General features: G+C 37.6%; 1 protein-coding gene across 1 annotated transcript; it reads right to left on the reverse strand.

Annotated features, from left to right (window-relative positions):
* Positions 1-10726: 10726 nt before the first annotated feature.
* HTR1F (5-hydroxytryptamine receptor 1F) lies at positions 10727-11948 on the reverse strand. The gene has a single exon (XM_040226895.1). The coding sequence runs from the start codon at positions 11946-11948 to the stop codon at positions 10848-10850; it is 1101 nt and encodes a 366-aa protein (XP_040082829.1). The 3' UTR covers positions 10727-10847.
* Between the last annotated feature and the right edge of the window lie 14693 nt (positions 11949-26641).

The following is a 26641-nucleotide window of genomic DNA, read 5'->3' on the forward strand; positions in this document are numbered from 1 at the left end:
ATCAACTGTGAAAATTTCTAGTTACTAGGACACAGTGGAATGTACCAGGCCCACTTAGAGAAGGAGATCAGTATTCAAAAATATTTGTGATAATATGGAAGGAATATAAAGAAATAAACATGTGTCCCTTAAGTGACTTGCATTACTCTTTTTAGTTAGTATAAATACCAAACACTAGTGAAGAAATTAATGATATGAAAAACAAATAAGGAATTATTGAAGACCATATTGTGTGCTTACAGTATTGAAAAGGAGTACAAATTTAGTTTCACAGAGGAAGTGGAATTTAATCTATGCTCTGAAATATAAATTGCATCAGCAGGGGAAGTGGAGGGCACTTCACATGGGAAGGAAAAAATACTGAGAGCAATTGAGAGGAGAATGAGCAAGACACACTGAGGGCACAGTGAAGAGAAGGACCAGGTGGAGAAGACAGCACATGTTGGGGTGAGAGAAGATAGTGAGGAATAAGGTCCTCTAGAGAGTGGTTATCTTTTGTTAGTAATATTAAGACCCTACTACTAGGACCAAGCCAGAGAGTCTAATGCAATGTAATAAACAATAGGGAGACATTATTGAATAGTTGCTTTAAATTTAATATTTTTATTTAAATTAGTAGTATTTTTTCTTACTCAGTCAAAAAAAATTAAGCCTCCAGTCTTATTTTCATCAACTTAAAAGTTCTCATTTCAGAAGTTCTCATGTCAAATGCTGTCTTCAAATACGAAAACCCTTTAGTAGTTAAAGGATTAAACTAAACCCCTAATCCTGAAACATATGGGAAATCACCTTGACTATATCGATATAAGAAATCCATGCTGGAATAATTGCAGTTCTGATTTTAATAGCATAGAAGGATTATATTGTATCCTTCAAGAAAGCTAACCAGGTTTCCATAGTGCCAGGCTTTCGTAATAGGGATGGCAGGATACAGCAAGGAAGAGACTGCTCAGTGCCCAGCAGGGTGGCTTTCCTGTAGCTGCAGATGTGGTTGTTGAGAGTTATTGCTCTACTGAGGACAGAGTGCCCAGGGAGAGCCAGAAGCAGGAGACCATAAGTTACTCACTTCTCTCCAGATACAGATGAAGCAGTGCATAATCCAGAACACCAGGTTCCTTGTGGTGTGCTCTGACTCATTCCACACCTACCATAAATTTACAATTTGTGGTCCATTAGTGTTTTTCAAGGGTGTTTGCTTTATCTCACTCTCCTTAGTCTTTCAACTCAAATTTGAGGCAAGCAGGATAGATAAAACTTGAAGAAGTGAAGTTGCTCAGTTGTGTCTGACTCTTTGCGACCCCGTGGACTGTAGCCTACCAGGCTCCTCCATCCATGGGATTCTCCAGGCAAGAGTACTGGAGTGGGGTGCCATTTCCTTCTCCAGGGGATCTTCCCAACCCAGGGACTGAACCCAGGTCTCCTGTATTGGAGGCAGGAGACCTCTGAGCCACCAAAACTTGCTCAACATCAAGTCAATGATTAGCAGAATCAGGACTCCCTTTTAGACTTTTCTGGTTTCAAATCTGGGTGGCTCAGCGGTAAAGAATCCACCTGCAATGCAGGAGACCCAGGAGACACAGGTTCGATCTCTGGGTCAGGAAGATACCCTGGAGGAGGAAATGGCTACCCACTCCAGTATTCTTGCTGGGAAATCTAGAGACTATTTGATGCCTTTAAATTGTTATTTCCTATGTGATGAAAAGCTTCCATTCTTTGTCGTAGAAAATTTAAATAATATATTAATAAATAATTTGTTTAATTGAGTGCTTTAGAATCCACTTAGCAATGCTGGTTTTTAATTCTGTTCACTTTTGCATTAGGCACTTTTCATATAGTAGCAATTCTGACTAGACCTAAAAAAATGGTGGCAAAATTTCATTTTCAGTTATAAATATGTGTGTGTGTGTGCGTGTGTGTGTGTGCACACACATGCGTGTGCGCTCAGTCATGCCTGACTCTTCATGACCCGATGGACTGCAGCCTGCCAGACTCCTCTGTCCGTGGAATTTTCTAGGCAAGAATACTAGAGTAGGATGCCATTTCCTCCTCCAGGGGAATCTTCCTGACCCAGGGATCAAGCCTGCCTCCCTTGTCTCCTCCACTGACAGATGGGTTCTTTACCACTGTGCCACCTGGGAAGCCCCCAGTCACTGTAACTGTATATGTGTGTGTGCTCAGTCATTTCCAACTCTTTGCGACGCTATGGACTGTAGCCTGCCAGGCTCCTCTGTCCATGGGATTCTTCAGGCAAGAATACTGTAGTGGGTTACCATGCCCTCCTCCAGGGGATCTTCCTGACCCAGAGATTGAACCCACATCTCTTATGTCTCCTGTATTGACAGGTGGGTTCTTTCCTACTAGTGCCACCAACTATATCCTATAAAATACTTAACTAGCTAACTGGGAGCTTTCAAGCAATGGTCTCTGAAAAAGCTCCTAGCTCCATCTTCATTAGAATAGCTAGAAAACCCTGCTGAAACTCAGATTCTGGGTCTCCACTCAGAACTCACCAACTGAGAGTCTTTGGAATCTGCCTTTGTAGCCAGCATCTCAGGTGATTCTTCTGCATACTGGTTTTTAAAATCTCAAATTTAAGGACTCCTATTTCTTTCTGCTGAAATTCGACCCTCCTTTCTCTTTCAAGTTCAGTAGTGTGCTGTGCTAAGAAAATTATTATTTTTTTCCAGTTCAGTCCTTCTTGAATAAGTGAAGTGAAGTGAAAGTCACTCAGTCGTGTCTGACTCTTTGTGACCCCATGGACTGTAGTCCATGGAATTCTCCAGGCCAGAATCCTGGAGTGGGGAGCCTTTCCCTTCTCCAGGTGGTCTTCCCAACCCAGGGATCAAACCCAGGTCTTCTGCATTGTGGATAGATTCCTTACCAACTGAGCCACAGGGGAAGACCTCAGTGCTTCTTAACATCTGCAAAATCACACACATGAACTACTAGGGTCCCAGATCCACTCAAATCCTAGCCAGGCCAACTAACACAAAGAAGAAATTTTCAAAGTGTGTGTGTATGGGGGGATGTGGATGAGTAAATTTTATTTTATTAATTAGAGTTGGGACAGGGTAAACTCAAAGGCAGCAAGACCTAGCAATATAATGCAATTATAATTATATAACAATGATGCAACATATGAAATAAAATATAATGATATAGTAATTATAATTTTAGGAATTAATGTTAATTACATATGATTTAGGATTATTAACAGGATATAATGAAAAGTTTATTGGACAGCATAAGAAAAAAGACATAACAAGTTTTGCTGTATCTTCATAAACCAGTAAGATCATTTTACTGTCCTTGCAGACCTAGAAACACTCCATGATAGAAATTGGAACTATGACTAAACTTGAATTTTACTGAAAAGCTAGTTTGACAAAATTGATTTTTAATCAAAATAATATGATACATTTTTTCCTCAGAATTTATCATTTCTGGACTAATCAGGGAGTGCAAATTCTTTGAAAAAATTTTATCTTTCTCAGGCATATTTTGAGTACTATCATGTTTTGTGCAGATTTATGATGAAGTTGGAAAATATTTCTCTCAACAAGTTTCTCATTTAAATGATAGAGGAAAGCATATTGATTCACAATACCATGAAATTATCACAGTGCCATAAGAAAATATTACTTTGTTCATGACAGAAATATTAACTTGCCTTTGGAACTACTTTCTGGCAAAATAAAGGTCTAAATATAGTCACTTTAGTTATTAGGAGGGTATTAGAAACACATTTTCTAAAACAGTATCATGTGGACACATTTTCAATTGAGCAGGATTATTTCTGAAGGACTTTAAAATATATTAAGGAAAAATCCTTCAAGTTTCCTTTCTACTGCAATACAGTAAACTTGATTTTCTGACCACAAGTCAAAAAAGGTCTTGTGTAAATTCATGAAGAAGTTGTTCACTCCATGAGGTAGAGGAAAGCATGTCAGTAGGAAGCAAATAACCACTCCCACATTCATGATATTTGCTGGAGCAAATGTCCTAGTAACTGGTTTCCAGTTTTTCTCTATTTCTTTTTGACATGAATCTCTTGATACAGAGTTAAAAGAGTTAAACTCTTAAGACTAAGACTGAGCCTGTACACGTGCACCAGCCCCAAGCATCCTGTATCCTGCATCAAACCTAGACTGGCGATTCATTTCTTATATGATATTATACATGTTTCAATGCCAGTCTCCCAAATCATCCCACCCTCTCCCTCTCCCACAGAGTCCAAAAGACTGTTCTATACATCTGTGTCTCTTTTGCTGTCTCACATACAGGGTTATCGTTACCATCTTTCTAAATTCCATATATATGCGTTAGTATCCATGGTGGATTCATGTTGATGTATGGCAAAACCAATACAATATTGTAAAGTAAAAAATAAATAAGTAAATAATAAAAAAAAAGATTGAGCCTGTGAATATGGGGATTATGCTTTACAAAGGAACTTTAAAATTTGGAAAGGCTAGAAGAATTTGGAAGTGAGTCCAAAAGAAGCTTTTCTTCACTTGGAAACAGGAAACTAGCATAACCTAGAGCACAGAGAGGGGTTTGAGGTAGGAGTGGAGGTGAATCCAGTTCACCAGGAAAATGAAAGGAAGATTGTTTTTAGAGATTCAGAATGGAAATGCATCCTATATAGGGGCTGACCCATCAACTACCAGTACCTGGATAAACTGTTTATGCTATGGATTTGACTCTGAGTGGTGGTGGGGGGGGGGTGGGGGGTGGGGGCATCTATTGTGAAACAAAAAAACAAGGAGGAGGGACACATATTCTCATACCAACACTCTAAAACAGACCATATTTCATAAACAGAAGTGAATTTTCAAACATGATTTGTACATGGCTATGCCAAATGTTTGGGTTGAATTTAGTACTCTGTAGCTTGGCTTCAGAGAAGGCATTGGCAACCCAGTCCAGTACTCTTGCCTGGAAAATCCCATGGACAGAGGAGCCTGGTAGGCTGCATTCCATGGGGTCGCTAAGAGTCAGACATGGCTGAGTGACTTCACTTTCATGCATTGGAGAAGGAAATGGCAACCCACTCCAGTATTCTTGCCTGGAGAATGCCAGGAACAGAGGAGCCTGGTGGGCTGCTGTCTATGGGGCCGCACAGAGTCAGACACAACTGAAGCGACTTAGCAGCAGCTTGGCTTCCTACCTTTCTTTGGTGTTTTGACCTTGCTATTTACACATCCTTCATTTGGAAATATTTAGAAGATATTAGATATCTGGAAATATTAAATATTTAGAAATATTAGAACAAAAACAAATCCTCCTCTTACTTTTCTGGTGCTGATACATTTAAAATTGTAGCACGAACTTAACCTTTATTAGCTCATATTTAACCATTTTCTGTGATATTTATTGTGCTTCCCAGGTGCACTAGTGGTAAAGAACCCACCTGTCAGGGCAGGAAACATAAAAGATGGGGGTTCAATCCCTGGGTTGATATTATTTTCTTCTACCTTATAGTTAAATATATAAGTTATTATATCATTACATTTGTTATGGGTGTGAAACTTAATTTTCTTCAGGAGAAATCATCACTTTTAGTACCTTGGAAAATTTTGATTGAGAGAATAAATCCTAGGTATTCAGAGAAGCATATTATGTTATATGCAATCTGTTCTTCATACAATTTTTTACAGTGCAAATTACAGGTCATTAGCTCCTCCGTACCTACTGTTTAAAGACATTAAAGAGAAATCACTCCTATTAGTTTATGAGGAATGGTATGATCTACATCATCATGTGGGGGAAACACGTAGATGGAATAATAATTACTGTTGTGTTGTGATCCCCTTGGAATAAAAAAAATGCTTCAAACACATAGAAATAAACTTCTAACTCCCTGTAATTTCGAATACTATTTTCCTAGATTTGAGCTTTAGTCCAACTCAGAGAAAGTAGTGCATGAATATGGGTGAACCTCACCCTGCTTGAAAATTCGTCCTTTGGGTTGATGGGCTATATCTCTTAGAATTCTCTAATTCAGTTCAGTTCAGTAGCTCAGTCATGTCTGACTCTTTGCGACCCCATGAATTGCAGCAACCAGGCTTCCCTGTCCATCACCAACTCCAGGAGTTCACCCAAACTCATGTCCATCGAGTTGGTGATGCCATCCAGCCATCTCATCCTCTGTCATCCCCTTCTCCTCCTGCCCCCAATCCCTCCCAGCGTCAGGGTCTTTTCCAATGAGTCAATTCTTCGCATGACGTGGCCAAAGTATTGGAGTTTCAGCTTTAGCATCAGTCCTTCCAAAGAAAACCCAGGACTGATCTTTAGAATGGACTGGTTGGATCTCCTTGAAGTTCAAGGGACTCTCAAGAGTCTTCTCCAACACCACAATTCAAAAGCATCAATTCTTTGGCACTCAGCTTTCTTCACAGTCCAACTCTCACATCCATACACAACCACTGGAAAAACCACAGCCTTGACTAGAAGGACCTTTGTTGGCAAAGTAATGTCTCTGCTTTTTAATATGCTATCTAGGTTGGTCATAACTTTCCTTCCAAGGTGTAAGCATCTTTTAATTTCATGTCTACAATCAACATCTGCATTGATTTTGGAGTCCAAAAAAATAAAGTCTGACGCTGTTTCCACTGTTTCCACATCTATTTTCCATGAAGTGATGGGACCAGATGCCATGATCTTAGTTTTCTGAATGTTGAGCTTTAAGCCAACTTTTTCACTCTCCTCTTTCACTTTCATCAAATTCAGACTTAAATTGAAGAAAGTAGGGAAAACCACTATACCAGTAGGTATGACCTAAAATAAATCCCTTATGATTATACAGTGGAAGTGAGAAATAGATTTAAGGGCCTAGATCTGATAGAGTGCCTGATGAACTATGGATGGAGGTTCGTGACACTGTACAGGAGACAGGGATCAAGACCATCCCCATGGAAAAGAAATGCAAAAAAGCAAAATGGCTCTCTGGGGAGGCCTTACAAATAGCTATGAAAAGAAGAGAAGCAAAAAGCAAAGGAGAAAAGGAAAGATATAAGCATCTGAATGCAGAGCTCCAAAGAATAGCAAGGAGAGATAAGAAAGCCTTCCTCAGCGATCAATGCAAAGAAATAGAGGAAAACAATACAATGGGAAAGACTAGAGATCTCTTCAAGAAAATCAGAGATACCAAGGGAACATTTCATGCAAAGATGGGCTCGATAAAGGACAGAAATGGTATGGACCTAACAGAAGCAGAAGATATTAAGAAGAGGGGGCAAGAATACACAGAAGAACTGTACAAAAAAAATCTTCATGACCCAGATAATATGATGGTGTGATCACTCACCTAGAGCCAGACATCCTGGAATGTGAAGTCAAGTGGGCCTTAGAAAGCATCACTATAAACAAAGCTAGTGGAGGTGACGGAATTCCAGTAGAGCTATTTCAAATCCTGAAAGATGATGCTGTGAAAAGTGCTGCACTGAATATGCCAGCAAATTTGGAACACTCAGCAGTGGCCACAGGACTGGAAAAGGTCAGTTTTCATTCCAATCCCAAAGAAAGGCAATGCCAAAGAATGCTCAAACTACCACACAATTGCACTCATCTCACACGCTAGTAAAGTAATGCTCAAAATTCTCCAAGCCAGGCTTCAGCAGTATGTGAACCGTGAACTTCCAGATGTTCAAGCTGGTTTTAGAAAAGGCAGAGGATCCAGAGATCAAATTGCTAACATATGCTGGATCATCGAAAAAGCAAGAGAGTTCCAGAAAACCATCTATTTCTGCTGTATTGACTATGCCAAAGCCTTTGACTGTGTGGATCACAATAAACTGGAAAATTCTGAAAGAGATGAGAATACCAGACCACCTGACCTGCCTCTTGAGAAACCTGTACACAGGTCAGGAAGCAACAGTTAGAACTGGACATGGAACAACAGACTGGTTTCAAATAGGAAAAGGAGTACGTCAAGGCTGTATATTGTCACCATGCTTATTTAACTTATATGCAGAGTACATCATGAGAAACGCTGGGCTGGAAGAAACACAAGCTGGAATCAAGATTACCGGGAGAAATCTCAATAACCTCAGATACGCAGATGACACCACCCTTATGGCAGAATTCTCTAATATTAATATATAAATTTCTGAGGTGGATGTAAAGAAATTAACAGATTACTTTAGCTTTAGCAAGGTCTTTGAATAAATAAATAACAGAATCAAAGTTTGGTGAGAAGGAGAAAAAGAAATAACCAGAGAATGACAGGGTCTCAAGTAGGCTTTGACTGTCAACACAACACACTGGGAAATAAAGAGAAGAGGCTATAAGAGGCATCAAGAGCTTTAGATAAATCTCATCTGCTTGTTAGTTTTGCCTGGGCCAGACTGCTCAGAAGGCACCTGTAGGCTTTCACATGTCTTTGTGTGCTTGCTGCTGCTGCTGCTAAGTCACTTCAATCGTGTCTGACTCTGTGCAACCCCATAGATGGCAGCCCACCAGGCTCCACTGTCCCTGGAATTCTCCAGGCAAGAACACTGGAGTGGGTTGCCATTTCCTTCTCCAATGCATGAAAGTGAAAAGTGAAAGTGGAGTCACTCAGTCGTGTCTGACTCTTCACAACCCCATGGACTGCAGCCTACCAGGCTCCTCTGTCCATGGGATTTTCCAGGCAAGAGTACTTGTGTGCTTGGTGGTACCCAAAAGAGAAGTCATCACTGCACTAATAGGCCCCTTCTCGTGAGTTCCTCATTTCTGTTGAGAACAAGTTATCTCAGTGACTCATGTCTGTCTGTCTGTCCATCTGCTTATTAATGTATTTGTTGTAGATTCTGCCTCCATCTCTCTCTTCTGTTTCTTGCTTTATGTTCCCCAATGTCAGAATCAAGTTCAGGACATTATCACCTCTTGTTCACATTAATGATTGCTTTCTAACAAAAAGTTATTATGTACTCTCTCTGCTTAAATCATTCAGATTTTTTTTAATTGCCTTAAACTTGTAATATTTCTGCTAAAAAGCATCCGTGACCACTCACTGACAGACAGCAACCAAACTGACTGTAGATTTCTTTTTCTAACATTCAAAATCAGTCACAATAATGACCAATTTCTCTTTTAATCTCTTCTTCTGCATTCTAAATAGCTGCCAAACTCATTGTTATTTTATGAGCATGTCCCACTAAATACTTCCAGGATGCAGTCTGAAATCGTTATCTCGCCACCACTTGAAGTATGCTCTTCCATATCTTGTGCTCAATGTTGTTTCTTTGATATTCATTTTGGATAAATTCTTTATAAAACTTTCTTGATTTTTCTCAACCAGATGTGGTTTTTCCTTTGAATTATCATAAGAATATAAACAACTTCCATGCGAATCTTTGTTTTTTCTTTTCTATTATAGTGTCATTTTTTTGTTTCACTTTTTAGATTGTAAACATTTTAAAAGAAATGGTGTATTATTTCCTGTATTTTCTATATAGTACATCTCAATGCCTTATACAGAATTAAAATTCTGTAAATACTTACATTGAGAGGAACATGTCATTGATACATAAAAAAATTATGTACTCTGAATCACATGACTGGGAAAGAATATTTACAATATACATAAAGATGTACCTTAGAACAAAAGGAAATGTATTATTGTTTTCAAATTATTTTGCCTGATGGTAGATTAAAAGATAGCATATAACCTTGCTGGTTCAAATGAAATGAAATCTTCTCAGAAGCATGGTTCTTTTGTTTTCAAATCCCTGTATATACAGTAGATAAACTTATGAAATCACTTTGGCTCATTGAACTTGTGAAGTGGACTAATTAGGAGACATATACATTTAATATATAATTAGTATAATGTGAATCTTTGCTTGTTCATTTCTATCAACTGGAAAACTTTAGAGATTTTTTTGAAGTCAGTGGAAAGTTCTAAGAATTTCTATCACATTCTCTCTAACAAAAAGGAAATATCTGCTAAAGTGCAAAGTACTATAGATGTTTTAGTTGGCAGCTGAGCTTATTAACATTGACAGAAATGAAATATGTCATATTTTTAAAAAGACAGGCATATAATATCTATGACAAGTAATGTAGGGCACTAAGTGCCTTCAATCTGATTCCTAAACATAACAAACTTAGAACATCTCCCCCTTGACCCTCCCTGAGTTATTTCTACTAAAGGTAAGGCTTTGATTTCAAATGTTGATAATGTATGATTAAGAAAATATTCTTCTAGGAGTTCATATTAAACAAAGAGAATATGTTAAATATTCACAGTTCAATATCCAGAATTATTCTGCAGTACCTAACTCATCTTATGATTACTCTTTACTATCTAAATACAATGACATTATCACCCTCTGACTTTCACATCTCCTCCTGTCACACTAAGTCTTTTTTAGCTCTCCCCTACCTCTTTTGCCCAGGGTAAGATGGAGAGGGGACAAGGGTTAGGTAGGAGAAATGTGTGCTTTGTGGTGAATTTAATCTTTCCTATAAAATAATATCATATAATAAAGCAATAGGATTATATAGAAATTATGGATGGAGGTATGTTGTTAATAGAAAATTCTTCTATAATTGTTATAAGACATAAACCTGAAAAATCGGTTATTAATAATATATATTTTTCCAGTTAGCTTGCTAGGGACTTTGCATAGGCAAAATATTGTTTATAAACAAAAATTATTTTCTAATTTTACATACTCTAGAATGATGGTCAAAAATGTCTTTAAATCAGTACATTTTATATGCATGTTGCTATTAAAATATATATTAATATCATCTTAGCAGCTTTAATTCCTTCTAAAATTTTAAATGTTTTATTTAACATTCATTTAGTTACTTCACCTCAATAGAATCCCAACCTTTTCATAATAAACTTCTTTGAACTAACATCGACATCGCACAAGTTTTTGGAATGCTTTCTTGAAGTCTTCATTAAAGATTGTATAAATCAGTGGGTTTATAAGGGAATTGAGATATCCAAGCCATGTCAAAAAATTTGACATTTCTTCAGAAATCTTACACTTTTCACAGACATTAACAACCAATTCTTTTACAAAGAAAGGAAGCCAACATATTACAAATGCACCCAAAATTAATCCCAGGGTAGTGGCTGCTTTGCGTTCTCTTGTGCCTGAGATCTTTTGCCTTCTCCAAGATCTCTCATGCTTCAATTCAGACCTGGGACTTTTCACTGTGCTATGAACTTTATCAAAGTCCGTTGATGGATCAGATAAAGACTTTTCTAGCATGTACGGTGTGGAGACCAGTCTAGTACTTTTTTCACCACTCTCCAAAAGGACTTGGCCATTCATTTCCTCCTTGGCAATCCTACTTGCTTGTCTCTTGTGGTATAACGTCTTTGCTGCCTTATATATTTTGTAATAGAGGATCAAAATCAATGTCAATGGGATGTAGAAAGCTCCAAATGTTGAGTAAATAGTGGAAACGATGTGGTCATGTTTGATGATGCACTCATCCTCTTGACTAGTTCCTTGGTGCCTCCAGAATAGAGGAGGCATAGAGATAAAAATAGATATAATCCAAACTATGGTAATCATAATGCCAGCATGCTTGGGAGTCCTTTTCCTGGCATACTCAACAGCATCAGTGATTGCCCGGTACCGATCCAAAGCTATAGCAGAGAGATGCAAGATGGAACATGTACAGCATGTAATGTCAACGCTCAGCCAGATGTCACAGACCACTTGTCCCATAATCCAGCTCTCTCTCACAATATACACAATGCTGAAAGGCATCACCAGAACAGCTACAAGGAAATCTGTGACTGCAAGGGAGCAAATTAAGTAGTTGGCTGGGTGGTGCAGCTTTCGGGTAACAATAATTGCAGCAATCACAAGTGAGTTAATGGTGGTTGTCATCAGTGCCAGTCCAGAGAGAATGAAGGACACCAGAATTTTGGATGGCATTCTGTTTAACAGTTCTTCTGAGGTCAAGTTTTGATCAGATGAATTCAAGAAATCCATTTTTTGTTGTTTTAGAAGATTAATAAAGCTGTTGATACCTGTAACAGAAGAGGGGTAAACAGTTCAGTTCAGAGAAGGTTTCAAAGATTTTTCTCTTCCTTGCAGAATACTGCTTGTTTGTTTTTAAGTATACATGTACACTTTCTCAGAATACTCTTATAGATTTAAAAAATGGAGTTGAGCTTGCAATTTTCTTTTTCTTTTCATTTAATTTAGGAAATCCAAAGGCAACAGTAAAAAACAATAACTTTAAAATGTTTCTTAGAATAGAGCTCAAATAAAACAATTTTTATGAGTCAATTAATCTATCAGTAAAATCTCTATTATAAAATTGTGTTTAAAATCTTTATTAATCTTAGGGGAGGAGAGGGTGAGATGTATGGAAAGAGTAACATGGAAACTTACATTACCATATGTAAAATAGATAGCCAATGAGAATTTGTTGTATGGCTCAGGAAACTCAATCAGGGGCTCTGTGTCAACCTAGAGGGGTGAGACTGGGAGGGAAAAGGGAGGGAGGTTCAAAACGGAGGGGATATGTGTATACTTATGGCTGATTCATGTTGAGGTTTGACAGAAAACAACAAAATTCTGTAAAGCAATTATCCTTCAATAAAAAAAATTTTTAAAAATCTTTATTAATATTAGCTATGTTTTTGTCTACAGAAAAACTTTAAAAGCACATTTCATTAGTATATATTTGTGTACTATATAGTGTAATATAAGAAAATATCATTTTAAAAGCAGTATTCAAAATCATAAGCAACTTTGTACTTAGCTCAAAGTTATGTTGAGAACATTATCATTGGGCTTCTGGAGACTAAAGCAAGTTTCAGTGTATTTTATGTCAGGATATAAAGGTTATAAAAAAGTAAAATAAGCAAGAATAAAATATTTTTAGTGTATTTCTGGCATTCCATGATCATTTTATGAAATTAGGAAAATGTCACAGTGTTTAGTAGCCTTTGTGGACATAAGCAGTTAATTTGATTTAAAGGGACAAAATGAAACTGGTTGGAACCAAATAACCATACAACACTGCCCATTATTACAAGGACATATATGACCTAAAGAAAACACTGAACAAGGTGAACTTGCCAATAAGAAAAACTCATAATGGCACACACTCTGAAATGGAAATTATTCTTTACAAGACCTTACTTATAACCTTATTTTTGAAAGGGAACTCTCCAAACTCAGCTTATAATTTTTATTTCAGTTCATGCTGTTATTTAATTGCAAGTCAAATAAGAGCAATTAGAGTGTAATGAGATAAAATTAATCTTTTTTTTTTTTTTTTTTTGCATCAGCCCTTCTCTCTTTCTTTAACAATTCTTTGGTAACAAACCACATCTTTGGAAAAGACAGAGAAAAGATGGAAACCTGAAACTTTATTCTTGTAGTTATAACTATTATTGTACCTCTATCTTCCTTCTTTTTACTTTAAAATGGTTATGTTTCACTTATTGGAACTGATAGAACAATAATTCAAAATACTTTATATTTTTACATCAAATGCTTCTTATGGAGTGTATGTGTGTATATATACGTACTATACAAACTTGGAGTGCATCATATTTTAATTTCCTACTTGTGTTTGAGTTACCAGTACTAAATTTAATTTCTCTTTTCTCATATTCATTGAAGGTAGGTGCTGATGGCTTGCTCCCAAGCAAATTGAATGGCAGAAGAAATCTGAATACCTACTACTCTTAAAATAAATATTAATAGTTGTCAGTAGGTAACTGAAAAGGAGTTGTATGTATATCTAAATTACTTATATCAACACTTAACCATTTCTAAAGGGCAACTAAGACAACTCCAGATAAAGAATGGAGGCTACAACCTCCTTAGAAATGCTAAACCAGTGGTTCTGGAATTTAGTTTGCCTCAGAGTCATCCTGAGGGCTTTCCAAACAGGAGTTATTGGGTCCTTCCCTCTGAGTTTGAGACTCAGTAAGTCTGGTGATGGCAGCCATGAAATTTAAAGACGCCTGCTCCTTGGAAGAAAAGCTATGACCAACATATTAAAAAGCAGCATATTAAAAAGCAGAGACATTACTTTGCCAACAAGTTCCATCTAGTCAAGGCTATGGTTTTCCAGTAGTCATGTATGGATGTGAGAGTTGGACTATAAAGAAAGCTGAGCACAGAAGAATTGATGGTTTTGAATTGTGGTGTTGGAGAAGGTTCTTGAGAGTCCCTTGGCCTGGAAGGAGATACAACCAGTACATCTTAAAGGAAATCAGTCCTGAATATGCATTGGAAGGACTGATGTTGAAGCTGAAATTCCAATACTTTGGCTACCTGATGCGACTAATTGGAAAAGACCCTGATGCTGGGAAAGATTGAAGGCAGGAGAAGGGGACGACAGAGGATAAAATTGTTTGATGGCATCACCGATTAAATAGACATGAGTTTGAGCAAGCTCCAGGAGTTGGTGACAGACAGGGAAGGCTGGTGTGCTGCAGTCCATGGGGTTGCAAAGAGTTGGACACGACTGAGTAACTGAACTGAAGTGAACTGAACTGAAGTCTGGGGCAGGCCCCTGAAATCTGCCTTTACAAGATGTCACAGGATGCCGATGCAATTGGTCCAAGGAGTCAGGGTTCTGGGGGATAATTCACATGGTTGTTCCTCAGTGCTTTGTCAGATCCTTTCACCTCTATGAGTTCCTTTCTGCTGAGAGCAGCTCTGACATTTCTGCTGTATAACTTTCTTAGCATCTTTCTTACATTCTTAATTTATTTCTTAGAGTTTCCCAAATAAATGATCTTTCTCTAGCTTTTCTTTTGACTATGTTGAATCCTGACTTCCTGCAGCTCTTGGACCCTCAGCCCTAGACCTGTTAACTCCCCTTCTCCGACATCATTCCTACTCTTTTCACCCTCTTATGAGAGTTACACCATATAATCATCTGTCCTAGATCAGTTTTGCACTACAGGACCTGATAAGTAATGATGTGCTAATCTACACCATCAGGATGTCCAAGAAAATCCTCGATGTGTGCTTTCAATTATCAGTGGACCTCACAGTCTTTAGTTTTTCCCTGGAAACATCTTTAAGGGGTCAGTGGTCACAAGTGAATTGCTTACTCCAAACCCAAGTAGACATTAAAAATATGGTAGATTAGGGGACTCCCCTGAAGGTCCAGTTGTTAAAACTATGTTTTTAATGCAAGAGGTGCCAGTTTCATCCTTGGTCAGGGAACTAAATTCCCACATGCTGTGTGGTGCAGCCAAAACTAATAATAATTAAAAAAAAAAAAAACATGGTAGGTTAATTAATTTCTACACTTTTTCCAATCTCCCCATTCTTTCATCAGAAAATCTGCACTGTATAGTCAATAAAAACCTAAATATTTTCTTAATTGGTTAATTCCTTTGCAAAAGTGTTATTTAGTGTTATGAGAATTGATTTAAAAGTGCTGACATTTTTCCACATTATAGGTAAAAATAACTTTTCACTTTAATTCTCCTGATAAACAGTTTTGGCAAAAGAGCCTCTTCAGGAGATAATCCTGAAATTACATTTTGAATAGAGTATTAAAAAGAAAAACTGTTTGGAAATAGTTATGTGTGTTTTCATAGTAAAAATTAATTCTGTAGGAAAATGGACAAGCTTCAAATTAGAAGGTGAATTATTTGATAATTCACCTGATTTCTCTAAGCATCACACAGTAGCATTTAAATAGGCTCAATAAAATGGTACTTAATTTAATGCTAAAATATGTCACCTAAATTCTACTGATTATATAAGCATATTTCCATTATTAAATTTAGAAAATTAATCTTATGATAATTGTTTTTGTAGAAAACAAAGAAAAGAGGAAAACAAATGCAGTCAATCACAATTGAGTTTCTTTTTGTCTTATTTTTTTGCCACTTACAATTAGAATTTCAGTAAACCACCTGGGATTTCTTTGGAGGGAATGATGCTGAAGCTGAAACTCCAGTACTTTGGCCAAGTCATGTGAAGAGTTGACTCATTGGAAAAGACTCTGATGATGGGAGGGATTGGGGGCAGGAGAAGAAGGGGACGACAGAGGATGAGATGGCTGGATGGCATCACCGACTCGATGGATGTGAGTTTGAGTGAACTCCGGGAGTTGGTGATGGACAGGGAGGCCTGGCGTGCTGCGATTCAAGGGATCGCAAAGAGTCGGACATGACTGAGCGACTGAAATGAACTGAACTGAACTGAACTGAAGAGTGAAATATCAATAACCTCAGATATGCAGGCAGAAAGTGAAGAGGAACTAAAAAGCCTCTTGATGAAAGTGAAAGAGGAGAGTGAAAAGTTGGCTTAAAGCTCAACATTCAGAAAACAAAGATCATGGCATCCGGTCCCATCACTTCATGGGAAATAGATGGGGAAACAGTGGTAAAAGTGGCTGATTTTATTTTAGGGGGCTCCAAAATCACTGCAGATGGTGACTGCAGCCATGAAATTAAAAGACGCTTACTCCTTAGAAGGAAAGTTATGACCAACCTAGATAGCATATTCAAAAGCAGAGACATTACTTTGCCAACAAAGGTCCGTCTAGTCAAGACTATGGTTTTTCCAGTGGTTGTATATGGATGTGAGAGTTGGACTGTGAAGAAAGCTGAGTGCCGAACAATTGATGGCTTTGAACTGTGGTGTTGGAGAAGACTCTTGAGAGTCCCTTGGACTGCAAGGAGATCCAACCAGTCCATTCTAAAGGAGATCAGCCCTGGGTGTTCTCTGGAAGGAATGATGCTAAAGCTGAAACTCCAGTATTTTGGCTAGCTCATGCGAAGAGTTGACTCATTGGAAAAGACTCTGATGCTGGGAAGGATTGGGGGCGGGAGGAGAAGGGGACGACAGAGGATGAGATGGCTGGATGGCATCACTGACTTGATGGACATTAGTTTCAGTGAACTTTGGGAGTTGATAATGGCGTGCTGCAATTCATGGGGTTGCAAAGAGTCAGACAGGACTGAACAACTGAACTGAACTGAATTGAAACCATCTACCTTCATTAATTAAGTTACAATGTCTGATCAGATTATTTCTTATTCCTCCCTTAACATTTTAGGGAGTGTGAATCCTTGTGCTACTAGGAACAACCTCTGGGTTACTGCACAGAGACTATATCACACATTTATTCTCAGAGTATATTCTGTATTTTGAATGTGTTCATTGGGAAATAGGATTATAAGTAGAGCCTGTAGTCTCACCATTTATGTGTAGCCTTCTTCATAATAACAAAGGAAAACTTCCCCAGGCTTTACTCGAATGAATATCTGCTGATGTATTGATTCAGCCATATGATACATTTTACTTTTTTTTTTCAGTTCAGTTCAGTTCAGTCGCTGTTGTATCCGACTCTTTGCGACCCCATGAACCACAGCATGCCAGGCATCCCTGTCCATCACCAACTCCTGGAGTTCACCCAAACCCATATCCATCGAGTCGGTGATGCCATCCAGCTATCTCATCCTCTGTCATCCTCTTCTCCTCCTCCCCCCAATCCCTCCCAGCATCAGGGTCTTTTCAAATGAGTCAGCTCTTCACATCAGGTGGCCAAAGTACTGGAGTTTCAGCTTCAACATCAGTCCTTCCAATGAACACCCAGGACTGATCTCCTTTAGGATGGACTGCTTGGATCTCCTTCTTGCAGTCCAAGGGACTCTCAAGAGTCTTCTTCAACACCACAGTTCAAAAGCATCAATTCTTCTGCGCTCAGCTTTCTTTATAGCCCAATGCTTACATCCATACATGACTACTTGAAAAACCATAGCCTTGACTAGACGGACTTTTGTTGGCAAAGTAATGTCTCTGCTTTTTAATATGCTGTCTAGGTTGGTCATAACTTTCCTTCCAAGGAGCAAGCATGTTTTAATTTCATGGCTGCTTCTCTGTTTACACATAGATTTTTAAATCTAACATTGATTTATATTCAGGTGTCTGCTTGATCCTGATGTCCAACTGTACCATTCTCATTCAGGTTAAACTATAAGCTCGTTAGGGTGTTGCTTAATTTACTTTATATTGTAAACAAATGGCAGAACTATACACAAATAATTTTAATAATAAGATTGTAGAGAGGCAAGAAAGCAAAATTTAATTCTATCAAACACCTCAAAAGAACCTACAAATTAGCTGCTCCAATTAGAATAATAATAACAGTAATATTTATTTTTTCTGAGTATTTACTTTTGTAGAGACTATGCTAAGTGGCTCCCAGTCCTGTGGCCACTGCTGAGTTTTCCAAATTTGCTGGCATATTGAGTGCAGCACTTCCACAGCATCATTTTTTAAGATTTGAAATAGCTCAGCTGGAATTCCAACACCTCCACTAACTTTGTTTGTGGTGATGCTTCCTAAGGCCCATTTAACTTTGCATTCCAGGATGTCTGGCGCTAGGTGAGGGATCACACCATCATGGTTATCTGGGTCATGAAGATCTTTTTTGTATAGTTCCTCTGTGTATTCTTGCCACCTCTTCCTAATATCTTCTGCTTCTGTTAAGTCCATACCATTTCTGTCCTTTATTGTGCCCATCTTTGCATGAAATGCTCCCTTGTTATCTCTGATTTTCTTGAAGAGGTCTCCAGCTTTTCCCATTCTATTGTTTTCCTCTATTTCTTTGCATTGGTCACTGAGGAAGGCTTTCTTATCTCTCCTTGTTATTATCTGGAACTCTGCATTTAGATGGGTATATCTTTCCTTTCCTCCCTTGTCTTTCACTTACTTTTCTTCTTTTCTCAGCTATCTGGAAGGCCTCCTCAGACAACCATTTGGCCTCTTTGAATTTTTTTTTCTTGGGGATGGTTTTGGTCAATGCCTCCTATACAAACGAACCTTTGTCCATAGTTCCTCAGGCCCTTTGTCTATTAGATCTAATCCCTTGAGTCTATCTGTTACTTCCACTGTATAATCATAAGGGATTTTATTTAGGTCATACCTGAATGGTCTAGTGGTTTTCCCTACTTTCTTCAATTTCAGTCTGAATTTTTTAATGAGCAGTTCATGATCTGAGCCACAGTCAGCTCCCAGTCTTGTTTTTGCTGACTATATAGAGCTTCTCCATCTTTGGCTGCAAAGAATGTAATCAATCTGATTTCAGTATTGACCATCTGGTGATGTCAATGTGTAGAGCCATTTCTTGTGTTGTTGGAAGAGAGTGTTTCCTATGACCAGTGTGTTCTCTTGGCAAAACTCTGCTAGCCTTTGCCCTGCATCATTTTGTACTCCAAGGCCAAACTTGCTTGTTACTCCAGGTATCTCTTGACTTCTGACTTTTGCATTCCAATCCCCTATGATGAAAAGGACATTTTTTTTTTTTTTTTGGTGTTTAGTTCTAGAAGGTCTTGTAGGTCTTCATAGAACTCTTCAACTTCAGCTTCTTAGCCATTAGTGGTTGGGGCATAGACTTGGATTACTGTGATGAGAGCATTATAGAGGTATGTATAAAGTGTCCTAAAAATACTGGTGAGGAGGAACTAGTCATACCATGGTGAAACAGTGGAAATCTCCCCAGGCTGAGGGAAAAGTATGAGCAAAATAAATGCAGGATGTATTCAGACATGTGAATTAGTTGAATGTGGATACTGCAAGGGTATGTTAGAACCAAGGCTGGATGTTAGAGATGATAGTTAACTGAGGAAGACAATAAAAGGGCTGGCAAGATATGATAAGGACACTGGATTTTATTTTATATGCAATCAGAATATTTCAAAATGTTTAAGAAGTAAGTGACAGGAGAAGATCTGCTTTGGCAGAGTGAGGTGCACAGGTAGGGTGATAGGGCTTGCTGAGAGTGGAGCACCTGCTCTAGGGAGGAGGCATAATCAAGATTACAGAGCACTCTTCTAACTTTCTTGAGTGCTAACTTTCTTTCAATTTCTAAGTCAAAGATTTCTCAGTAAATGTCACATTCGACTTGAAAATATGTGGGTAATCTTCAAATATCTTTTGATATTAATTTCTAACATAAATCCACAGATGTAAGAACACAGACTCTATGATTTCAATAATTTTAGACCATCAAATTTTTACACCTGGTCTTATGTCCCTGGATATGTTCCATTGTCTCCTAGTTTATAGTCTAATTGGTTCATAGTGCTTTTCAGCTCTACTATATACTTCTACTTCTCTGTATATTCCTTCTATTAATTTTGAGAGTTTGATATTGAAACTCCAAGTAAAAAATCTTAATTTATCTACTTAAAAAATAATGTACAATGAAACTATATGTAACTTTGTTCTATAATTTTCCAAGTCTCCTGTAAATGTGTCATCATATTTTCATAATTAAAAAAAAATTTTAAGGCAAAAAAATAAAAAAAGAGTTGAGAGCCTAAAAAAAAAGATTATAGAACACTCTTAAGAATGTATGGTAGCTGAAATTAGGACCTTTATAAGGTCATTGGCATAAAATTGTCCTAGGTTTAGTTATCCTCCAACAGTGCTCTGCAATGATGGATTATATATTTCAGAGAAAAAATAAATTGACTTAGGATTTGGATCAGGAATTGGGATGCAAACTCTGGTCAAAGGCCAAGGGAAGATGTTAGTGACAACGCTAGATCAATTCTAGTTTCAGAAAAGACAAGACCACAGAGGGCAATTCTGCACAGAAACAGATCAGGGTCTTAATGAATTTAAAGAGTAGGTTTAATGCAAGCTCAGGTAATGTGCAAGGATGAAAGAGAAGGAGAGATTGCAGTTACTTTTAAAGCCTGAGACTGCACAGTTTCAAACCTAAGAAGTGATTCCAAGGCTAGGATATGGAAATAGTAAGAACTGCTCTAACTCCTTCAGACCAGTAAAGACTTGCTTACAGAGAGCCCTATGGATCTGATTTTTACAAAAGCTTTACAGCACTTCTAAAGTCAGTGAAACATTACTGACATTTATGTGTATAAATTTTCTCTTCTATATTTCTTTATCACTGCCTGCTGGCTTTGATCTCTAAGTCTCTTGAATTTTGGCTCCTGATATACTCTGCTCAGATTTATCAGCTCAGCTTCCTTCTTGGCATGAATACTCACTCCTTCCCCACCATATCTTGCTTCAACTCAAATCTGCCCATATTCAACTTGGGTGATGTACCTGCAAATTTCCAGATGTCTGGCCTAGTCTGACTCTTAGTCGGTACATGACCTTTTCTTTGTTTGTCTGCTGGATCCAATTACTCCTGTTTCTCTCATATTCAAAATACATTCACCTTCTTTCCTGGTCTCCCAAACTCACAGTCATGGCACCAGTCTCATGGTGTGCATGAGATCAAGAAGCAGATGAGGCTCCTTGAAGCCACCAGTGCCTCTTGATTCAGAGACCTGTGAAAAGACAAAGTTATCTGTTCCCCAATCCCCAATATAATGGTAAGTCAGGGACAGGATGACGGCAACAGACATTCCTTTTCAAAAAGATGAGGAAACTGGTGGCTCACAGTGGCCACTGATCTGAAATTCACCCAGAGAAGTCAGAGTACTCTACACTGAGGGTTAGAAATGCACCTTCATTAGGCCCACTTGGGCTCTCTAATTCAATTCCCTAATCCACTGTACTCTCTGGATTTTAAATCTCCTCTCTGAGCCCTTAACTCTGTTCTTGGAAAAGTCCTTTCCTTTCTATGAGAAATGGTCTGCATTTACAGTTAAATAGACTTCTCGGCTTGCTTTCTGCCTGCAGAAAATCTTTTCAATTCTATCTCTTTCCTCTTTGATCCAAGTTACTATTAAACTTTGTGTTTCCCTATGAATCTGCCCAGAAGTCACTACAAGCCCCAACATGCCACATAATAATTTTTCAAGACATTCTTCTCTGTACCTTGCACAGAGTGTGAGGGCTGTGGATGACACTTAAGATTCTTAAGGTCTTTCTGTCTAGTGCTACTATGGAAATCTCTTAAACCTTTCAGAGCCTTATTAAAGGACATTATAGTCAGATTCTTGCTCTGCTTTACCCTTAGGCCATTTTTACTTTGAGAATCATTTGCTACCCAGAGATGTCAGTGATAGGAAATAGCTTTGTTTTCTTATCTGCAAGCCTTGGCTCTTTTACATATTTCTTCTAATTTTGCTTGCAAACTTTAATTTCTCTCTTCTATACTATATTACACACAGATAAGAAACTGTCAATTGCCACTTTAAACATTCTGCCTGGAAATCCTCTTGGGCAGATGGACAAGTTCATGAATCACATTTTATCTTTCCTGGAGACTACACATCTACAAATTGTTTTGCTTGTTGCCCTCTTTCTAGTCTCTAAAACAGTTTCATCACCTCCTTTCTAGCCTTCACTAAAAGTTTGTTTGCTGACAGTCTCCTCACCCTTTTCTCAATCTCTGCCTGTCAGCTGATCCTAAAGCCAACGTCATGTGTATCAATGCAGAGTTCATAAGAATGAAATGCCCTGGATTGTTGTCAATCTTGTATCGCTATGAGCTTCCAATCCCTGAAATGTAAAGAAATAGGGAACTACATTTCCCAGAATCCCTTTCTCTAAGGAGTCTGATTTTGGAGTTGGTAACAAGAGGAATTCCTGCAAGGTTTGGGAGGCCGAAGAAGAGGGGAGTTCATGATTCTCTGAAGGTGGCTGCGTCCAGATGAACGTGCAGACACTGACAGAAGCTTCTGTGTTCTCTTGGAAATAGTCATTGGGAATTTTCTGATATTTTTGGGATCTAACAAGTTTCCAATGAACATTTTTAGAACTACCTACTTTGCAGCTTTAGGCTAAGGTTCTTCATTGCCTGCTTCTTTAATTGTATTGAATTAAGATTTGACTTCCCTGAACTTTTCCCTTTAGCTTTCCCAACATTAATGTAAACCCCAATATCTTCATTAAATGCCTTTGTTTCAGGAATATTTTGAGTGACTCTATTTCCCTGATCAGTTCTAGACGGATGCAAGCAGTTATTTTGCTAAGTGGTTATTGAAAACTAATAACTAAAGCAGCTTTAACCAAATCTTTAAAAATATTAAGAATATTTTCATTAAAACCATTAATGAAAGCAAATTTAATCAAATCTTAAAAATATTTAGAAAGAAGAGAGGAATTCTAATATTAAATTAAATTTACACATTTCATGGTTAGAATGATTCAGGTTATTGTTTTCATAAGACACCTGCTTGTCAGTCTGCTACAATTGGGGAAATAGTTAAATTAAAATTCCAACAATGAAAATCCTGCAGTATATTCAATGGACACTGAAACTAGTTTAGAGGCACCTGCTGTAGAAGAGGAAGCAAAGATGTGCACAAACTCAGTACGCTGTACTGCTTCCTTTGTCGCTGAAACCTAAAGAGGAAGGAAGGTGAGTATGTGTGGGAGTAAAGGAGAGATGGGGGCATACAGGAAGATTTGGGTTGTGAAAGCAGTAAGAACTCATGTTTATTCTTGAGACTGACACTTCAGTTTATTGAAGTCGGTATTGTGAATAAAACCCACAAGTTCTAGAGTTAAACAGAATATCACTTAAAGACTGTCTTTCCTACTAATTTATTAGTGTGAGCTTAGGAGAACTGTTTCAACTTTCAGAAACTCAGTTTTAATACCTGCAAAATGAAGATAATAAAAGTGAAAGCTTACAAAGTGTTTTTGAAGATTAAGTAGAAATCTTTTAAATGCCTGGCACCTAATAAACTCAGTGTTTATATTTGTCAACTGTAGTGGGGGTCTAGAAACTTCTACATTTAGGATGGTTAGAGAAATCATGAAATGATCTAACAGGGTAAAAAGTATTATTTTTATTTTTACCTCAGTCTACGTCTTACAGCATCTAATACGAAGTTTTCTAATTTCACTAAAGAAAGGTGGTGTAGGAAGGAAACAATGTACAATCACCATGAATGAGGAGTGATGTACTTTCTCAATATTTGAGTTAAAATTTAAAAAAAAAAGAGTAGTATGTTAACAGGTTGGAGAAGAAGTTTTGAAAGAACATGTTCACAATCTTTCTCTCCTCTGACCTAGCAGTTCCTCTCCTTGAGTACTCAGGATAAGGTGAAAAGTTCACTCTGCAGTGACAATGGGTATAATAATATCTTATGTAAGTGGTTGTCACCAGGAACTAAATAGAGAATATGAAAATTCTGTACCCTTACTGGATAGTTACTGAAAAATTGAGTTTTAGCTATAAGCTAGATGTGAAGGTTATTTTTTAAAAATTATTTCTCAAGTTAGTTATGTTCAGTCAGTTCATTTCAGTTCAGTCGCTCAGTCATGTCCGACTCTTTGTGACCCCATGAATCGCAGCACGCCAGGCCTCCCTGTCCATCACCAACTCCCAAAGTTCACTCAAACTCATGTCCATCGAGTCGGTGATGCCATCCAGCCATCTCATTCTCTGTCGTCCCCTTCTCCTCCTGCCCCCAATCCCTCCCAGCATCAGGGTCTTTTCCAATGAGTCAACTCTTAGTTATGTTAGGTAGTTAGAATGGGAAAAAGGAGTCCAGGATGGCGGTGGCTAAAAGACAAGGAAGGGGAAAGCCCGTGAAAATAGAACAAAGGAAGGTCTGAGGACCAGAGTGAGGACCTCAGGCAGAACAAACAGCACTCCTGGCTAGCCCAAATTACATAGGGCAGGCCCAGGGGGAGGAGAAAAACATATAAAAAGAGGAACCAAAGGGCCGAAGGTCTCTCTCTCTCTCTTCTCTTCACGTCTTTTGGGTCGGCATGCCCTCATGCGTCAAGGATGTATTTTCCTTTATTTTCTAAATAAAACAGCTGTAACACACAGCTGTAACACTGGTCCATCCGAAAGCTGTGACAATGGTCTGAGAGCTGTAACACTGGCCTGTCTGAGGGCTGTAACGCCGGTCTGTTGCTTCAAATTTTTGTTGTGACAAGACAGAACCAAGGAAATTACACACGCCCCGGCCAGTTAATTATTAACAACTTGGTAAATATTTTAATCTAGATTTTTAATTCTTGGTCTAGAATAAAATATTGGATTGGACAAATTCTATTGCAAAATTTGGGACAACAATATCTAAGTGTATCTAAACAAATAAAAATGTAATGATAAATTATATGGAAAAAAAGCACATGCTTAGGATGTATTAAAACTCAATGGAAGCTATTATTATAAGGTTAAAAGAGATCTAATTTTAGTAATGATATTTGATTTAGCAATGTCCATTTTTATTGATGAATAATAACTAGTTGATCAAGCTAAGTTGGCAAGATTTAAGCAATTTCAAGCACAACAATCTCTCTCATGCTTTTTTTTTTTTTTACTTTTTGTTGTTGTCTTAACCAGCTTTTAAAAAGCATCAGACTGTTACTTATACTTTATACAAATATAACTAATGGAACTAAAAGAACTTTTTTTCACTTGATCACAATATATGAGCTTGCCATTTTATTTGCCTTTTGTAAATATGTTAAACTGGAAGTATTTCTCTTCCTCTTCTTTCATCTTTAATCCATGTTTTCTCTTTGGGCTCCTTCACTTAAGCTTTATAAAGTACTTCTTTGTATCTGCTAAGTTTAATAAGTACCAGCTAATTAACTGAATCTCATAAATAAAACAAATAATTATTATTGACATTTATTGGGCACCATTGGCTTGGTAGGATAGGCACATGAAGCAGGAATCTTGTAACATAGTGTGAGTGATTAACTGCTGTCAGCTGATATTAGATAGTTAATTTGTCATATTTAATTAATGATATAATGTTCAGCATTGAAACACAAGGCAGATGTTATATACCCATGATCTGGAGTTCTGCTCAAAGGCAATCTGGTCTTCCAGTCTACTGGTTAGACAAGGCTATCAATACCAATTAAAATATGAAAAAAACCCTTAACTTTAAAACTTGGATAAGACAGGTGGTGATTAATACATATTTAGCCTAAATATTCACTGGTTTTATTTAAATACAAAGGACAAAGTAGTTGCAGTTTTAAATAAGAAGGGTAACTTTTTATATTTTTAAATTTAGTTGGATTTACTTAATGCTGTAGAATATAATATCTTTTCTTTCCACTCTTTTGCATAGTAAATCATCTTAGACTGCCAAGGTACAAACTGAAGCACAGTAAGGTTTGGACAGTAATTCATATCCAGGATAATTATGGGAAATCTGTCTACATTGAATGATAAGAAAGAACTACTCATGTACTTTGGCTTAACATGTTTTTCCTTCTGAGATACTGGAATTCTACTATCAAATAACTTTTCCATTTTTCAAGATTTAAAATAGACTTTTTTTTTTTTCTTACTGTACCTTGGGGCATTTGGAATCTCAGTCCCCTGATTAGAGATCCAAACTGCATCCCCTATACTGGGAAGCACATAGTCACTGCCAAGGAAATCCCTCTTCAAGAATTTTAAGCTAGATTTTTATAACTTAAAAAAACCAGTTCTCATTCAGTAGTTTCAATTAATTCTACCTTAAAATTTTAGTGACTACTATATTAGTAGCTATTATAATCTCTAGATTAAAAGTATTTTAATATATGTATCTGTTTGAAATACCAGATGACCTCACCTACTTCCTGAAAAATCTGTATGCAAGTCAAGAAGCAACAGTTAAAACTGGACATGGGACAACAGACTGGTTCCAAATCAGGAAAGGAGTACATCAAGGCTGTATATTGTCACCCTGCTTATTTAACTTCTATGCAGAATACATCATGAGAAATGCTGGACTGGTGAAGCACAAGATGGAATCAAGATTGCTGGGAGAAATATCAATAAACTCTGATATGCA

Source organism: Oryx dammah, unplaced genomic scaffold, assembly GCF_014754425.2.
Source record: "Oryx dammah isolate SB20612 unplaced genomic scaffold, SCBI_Odam_1.1 HiC_scaffold_2, whole genome shotgun sequence".
Classification (NCBI taxonomy): Eukaryota; Metazoa; Chordata; class Mammalia; order Artiodactyla; family Bovidae; genus Oryx; species Oryx dammah.

Excerpts from the sequence above, each read along its gene's own strand:
- HTR1F (XM_040226895.1), bottom strand. The coding sequence starts at position 11,948 with ATGGATTTCTTGAATTCATCTGATCAAAACTTGACCTCAGAAGAACTG.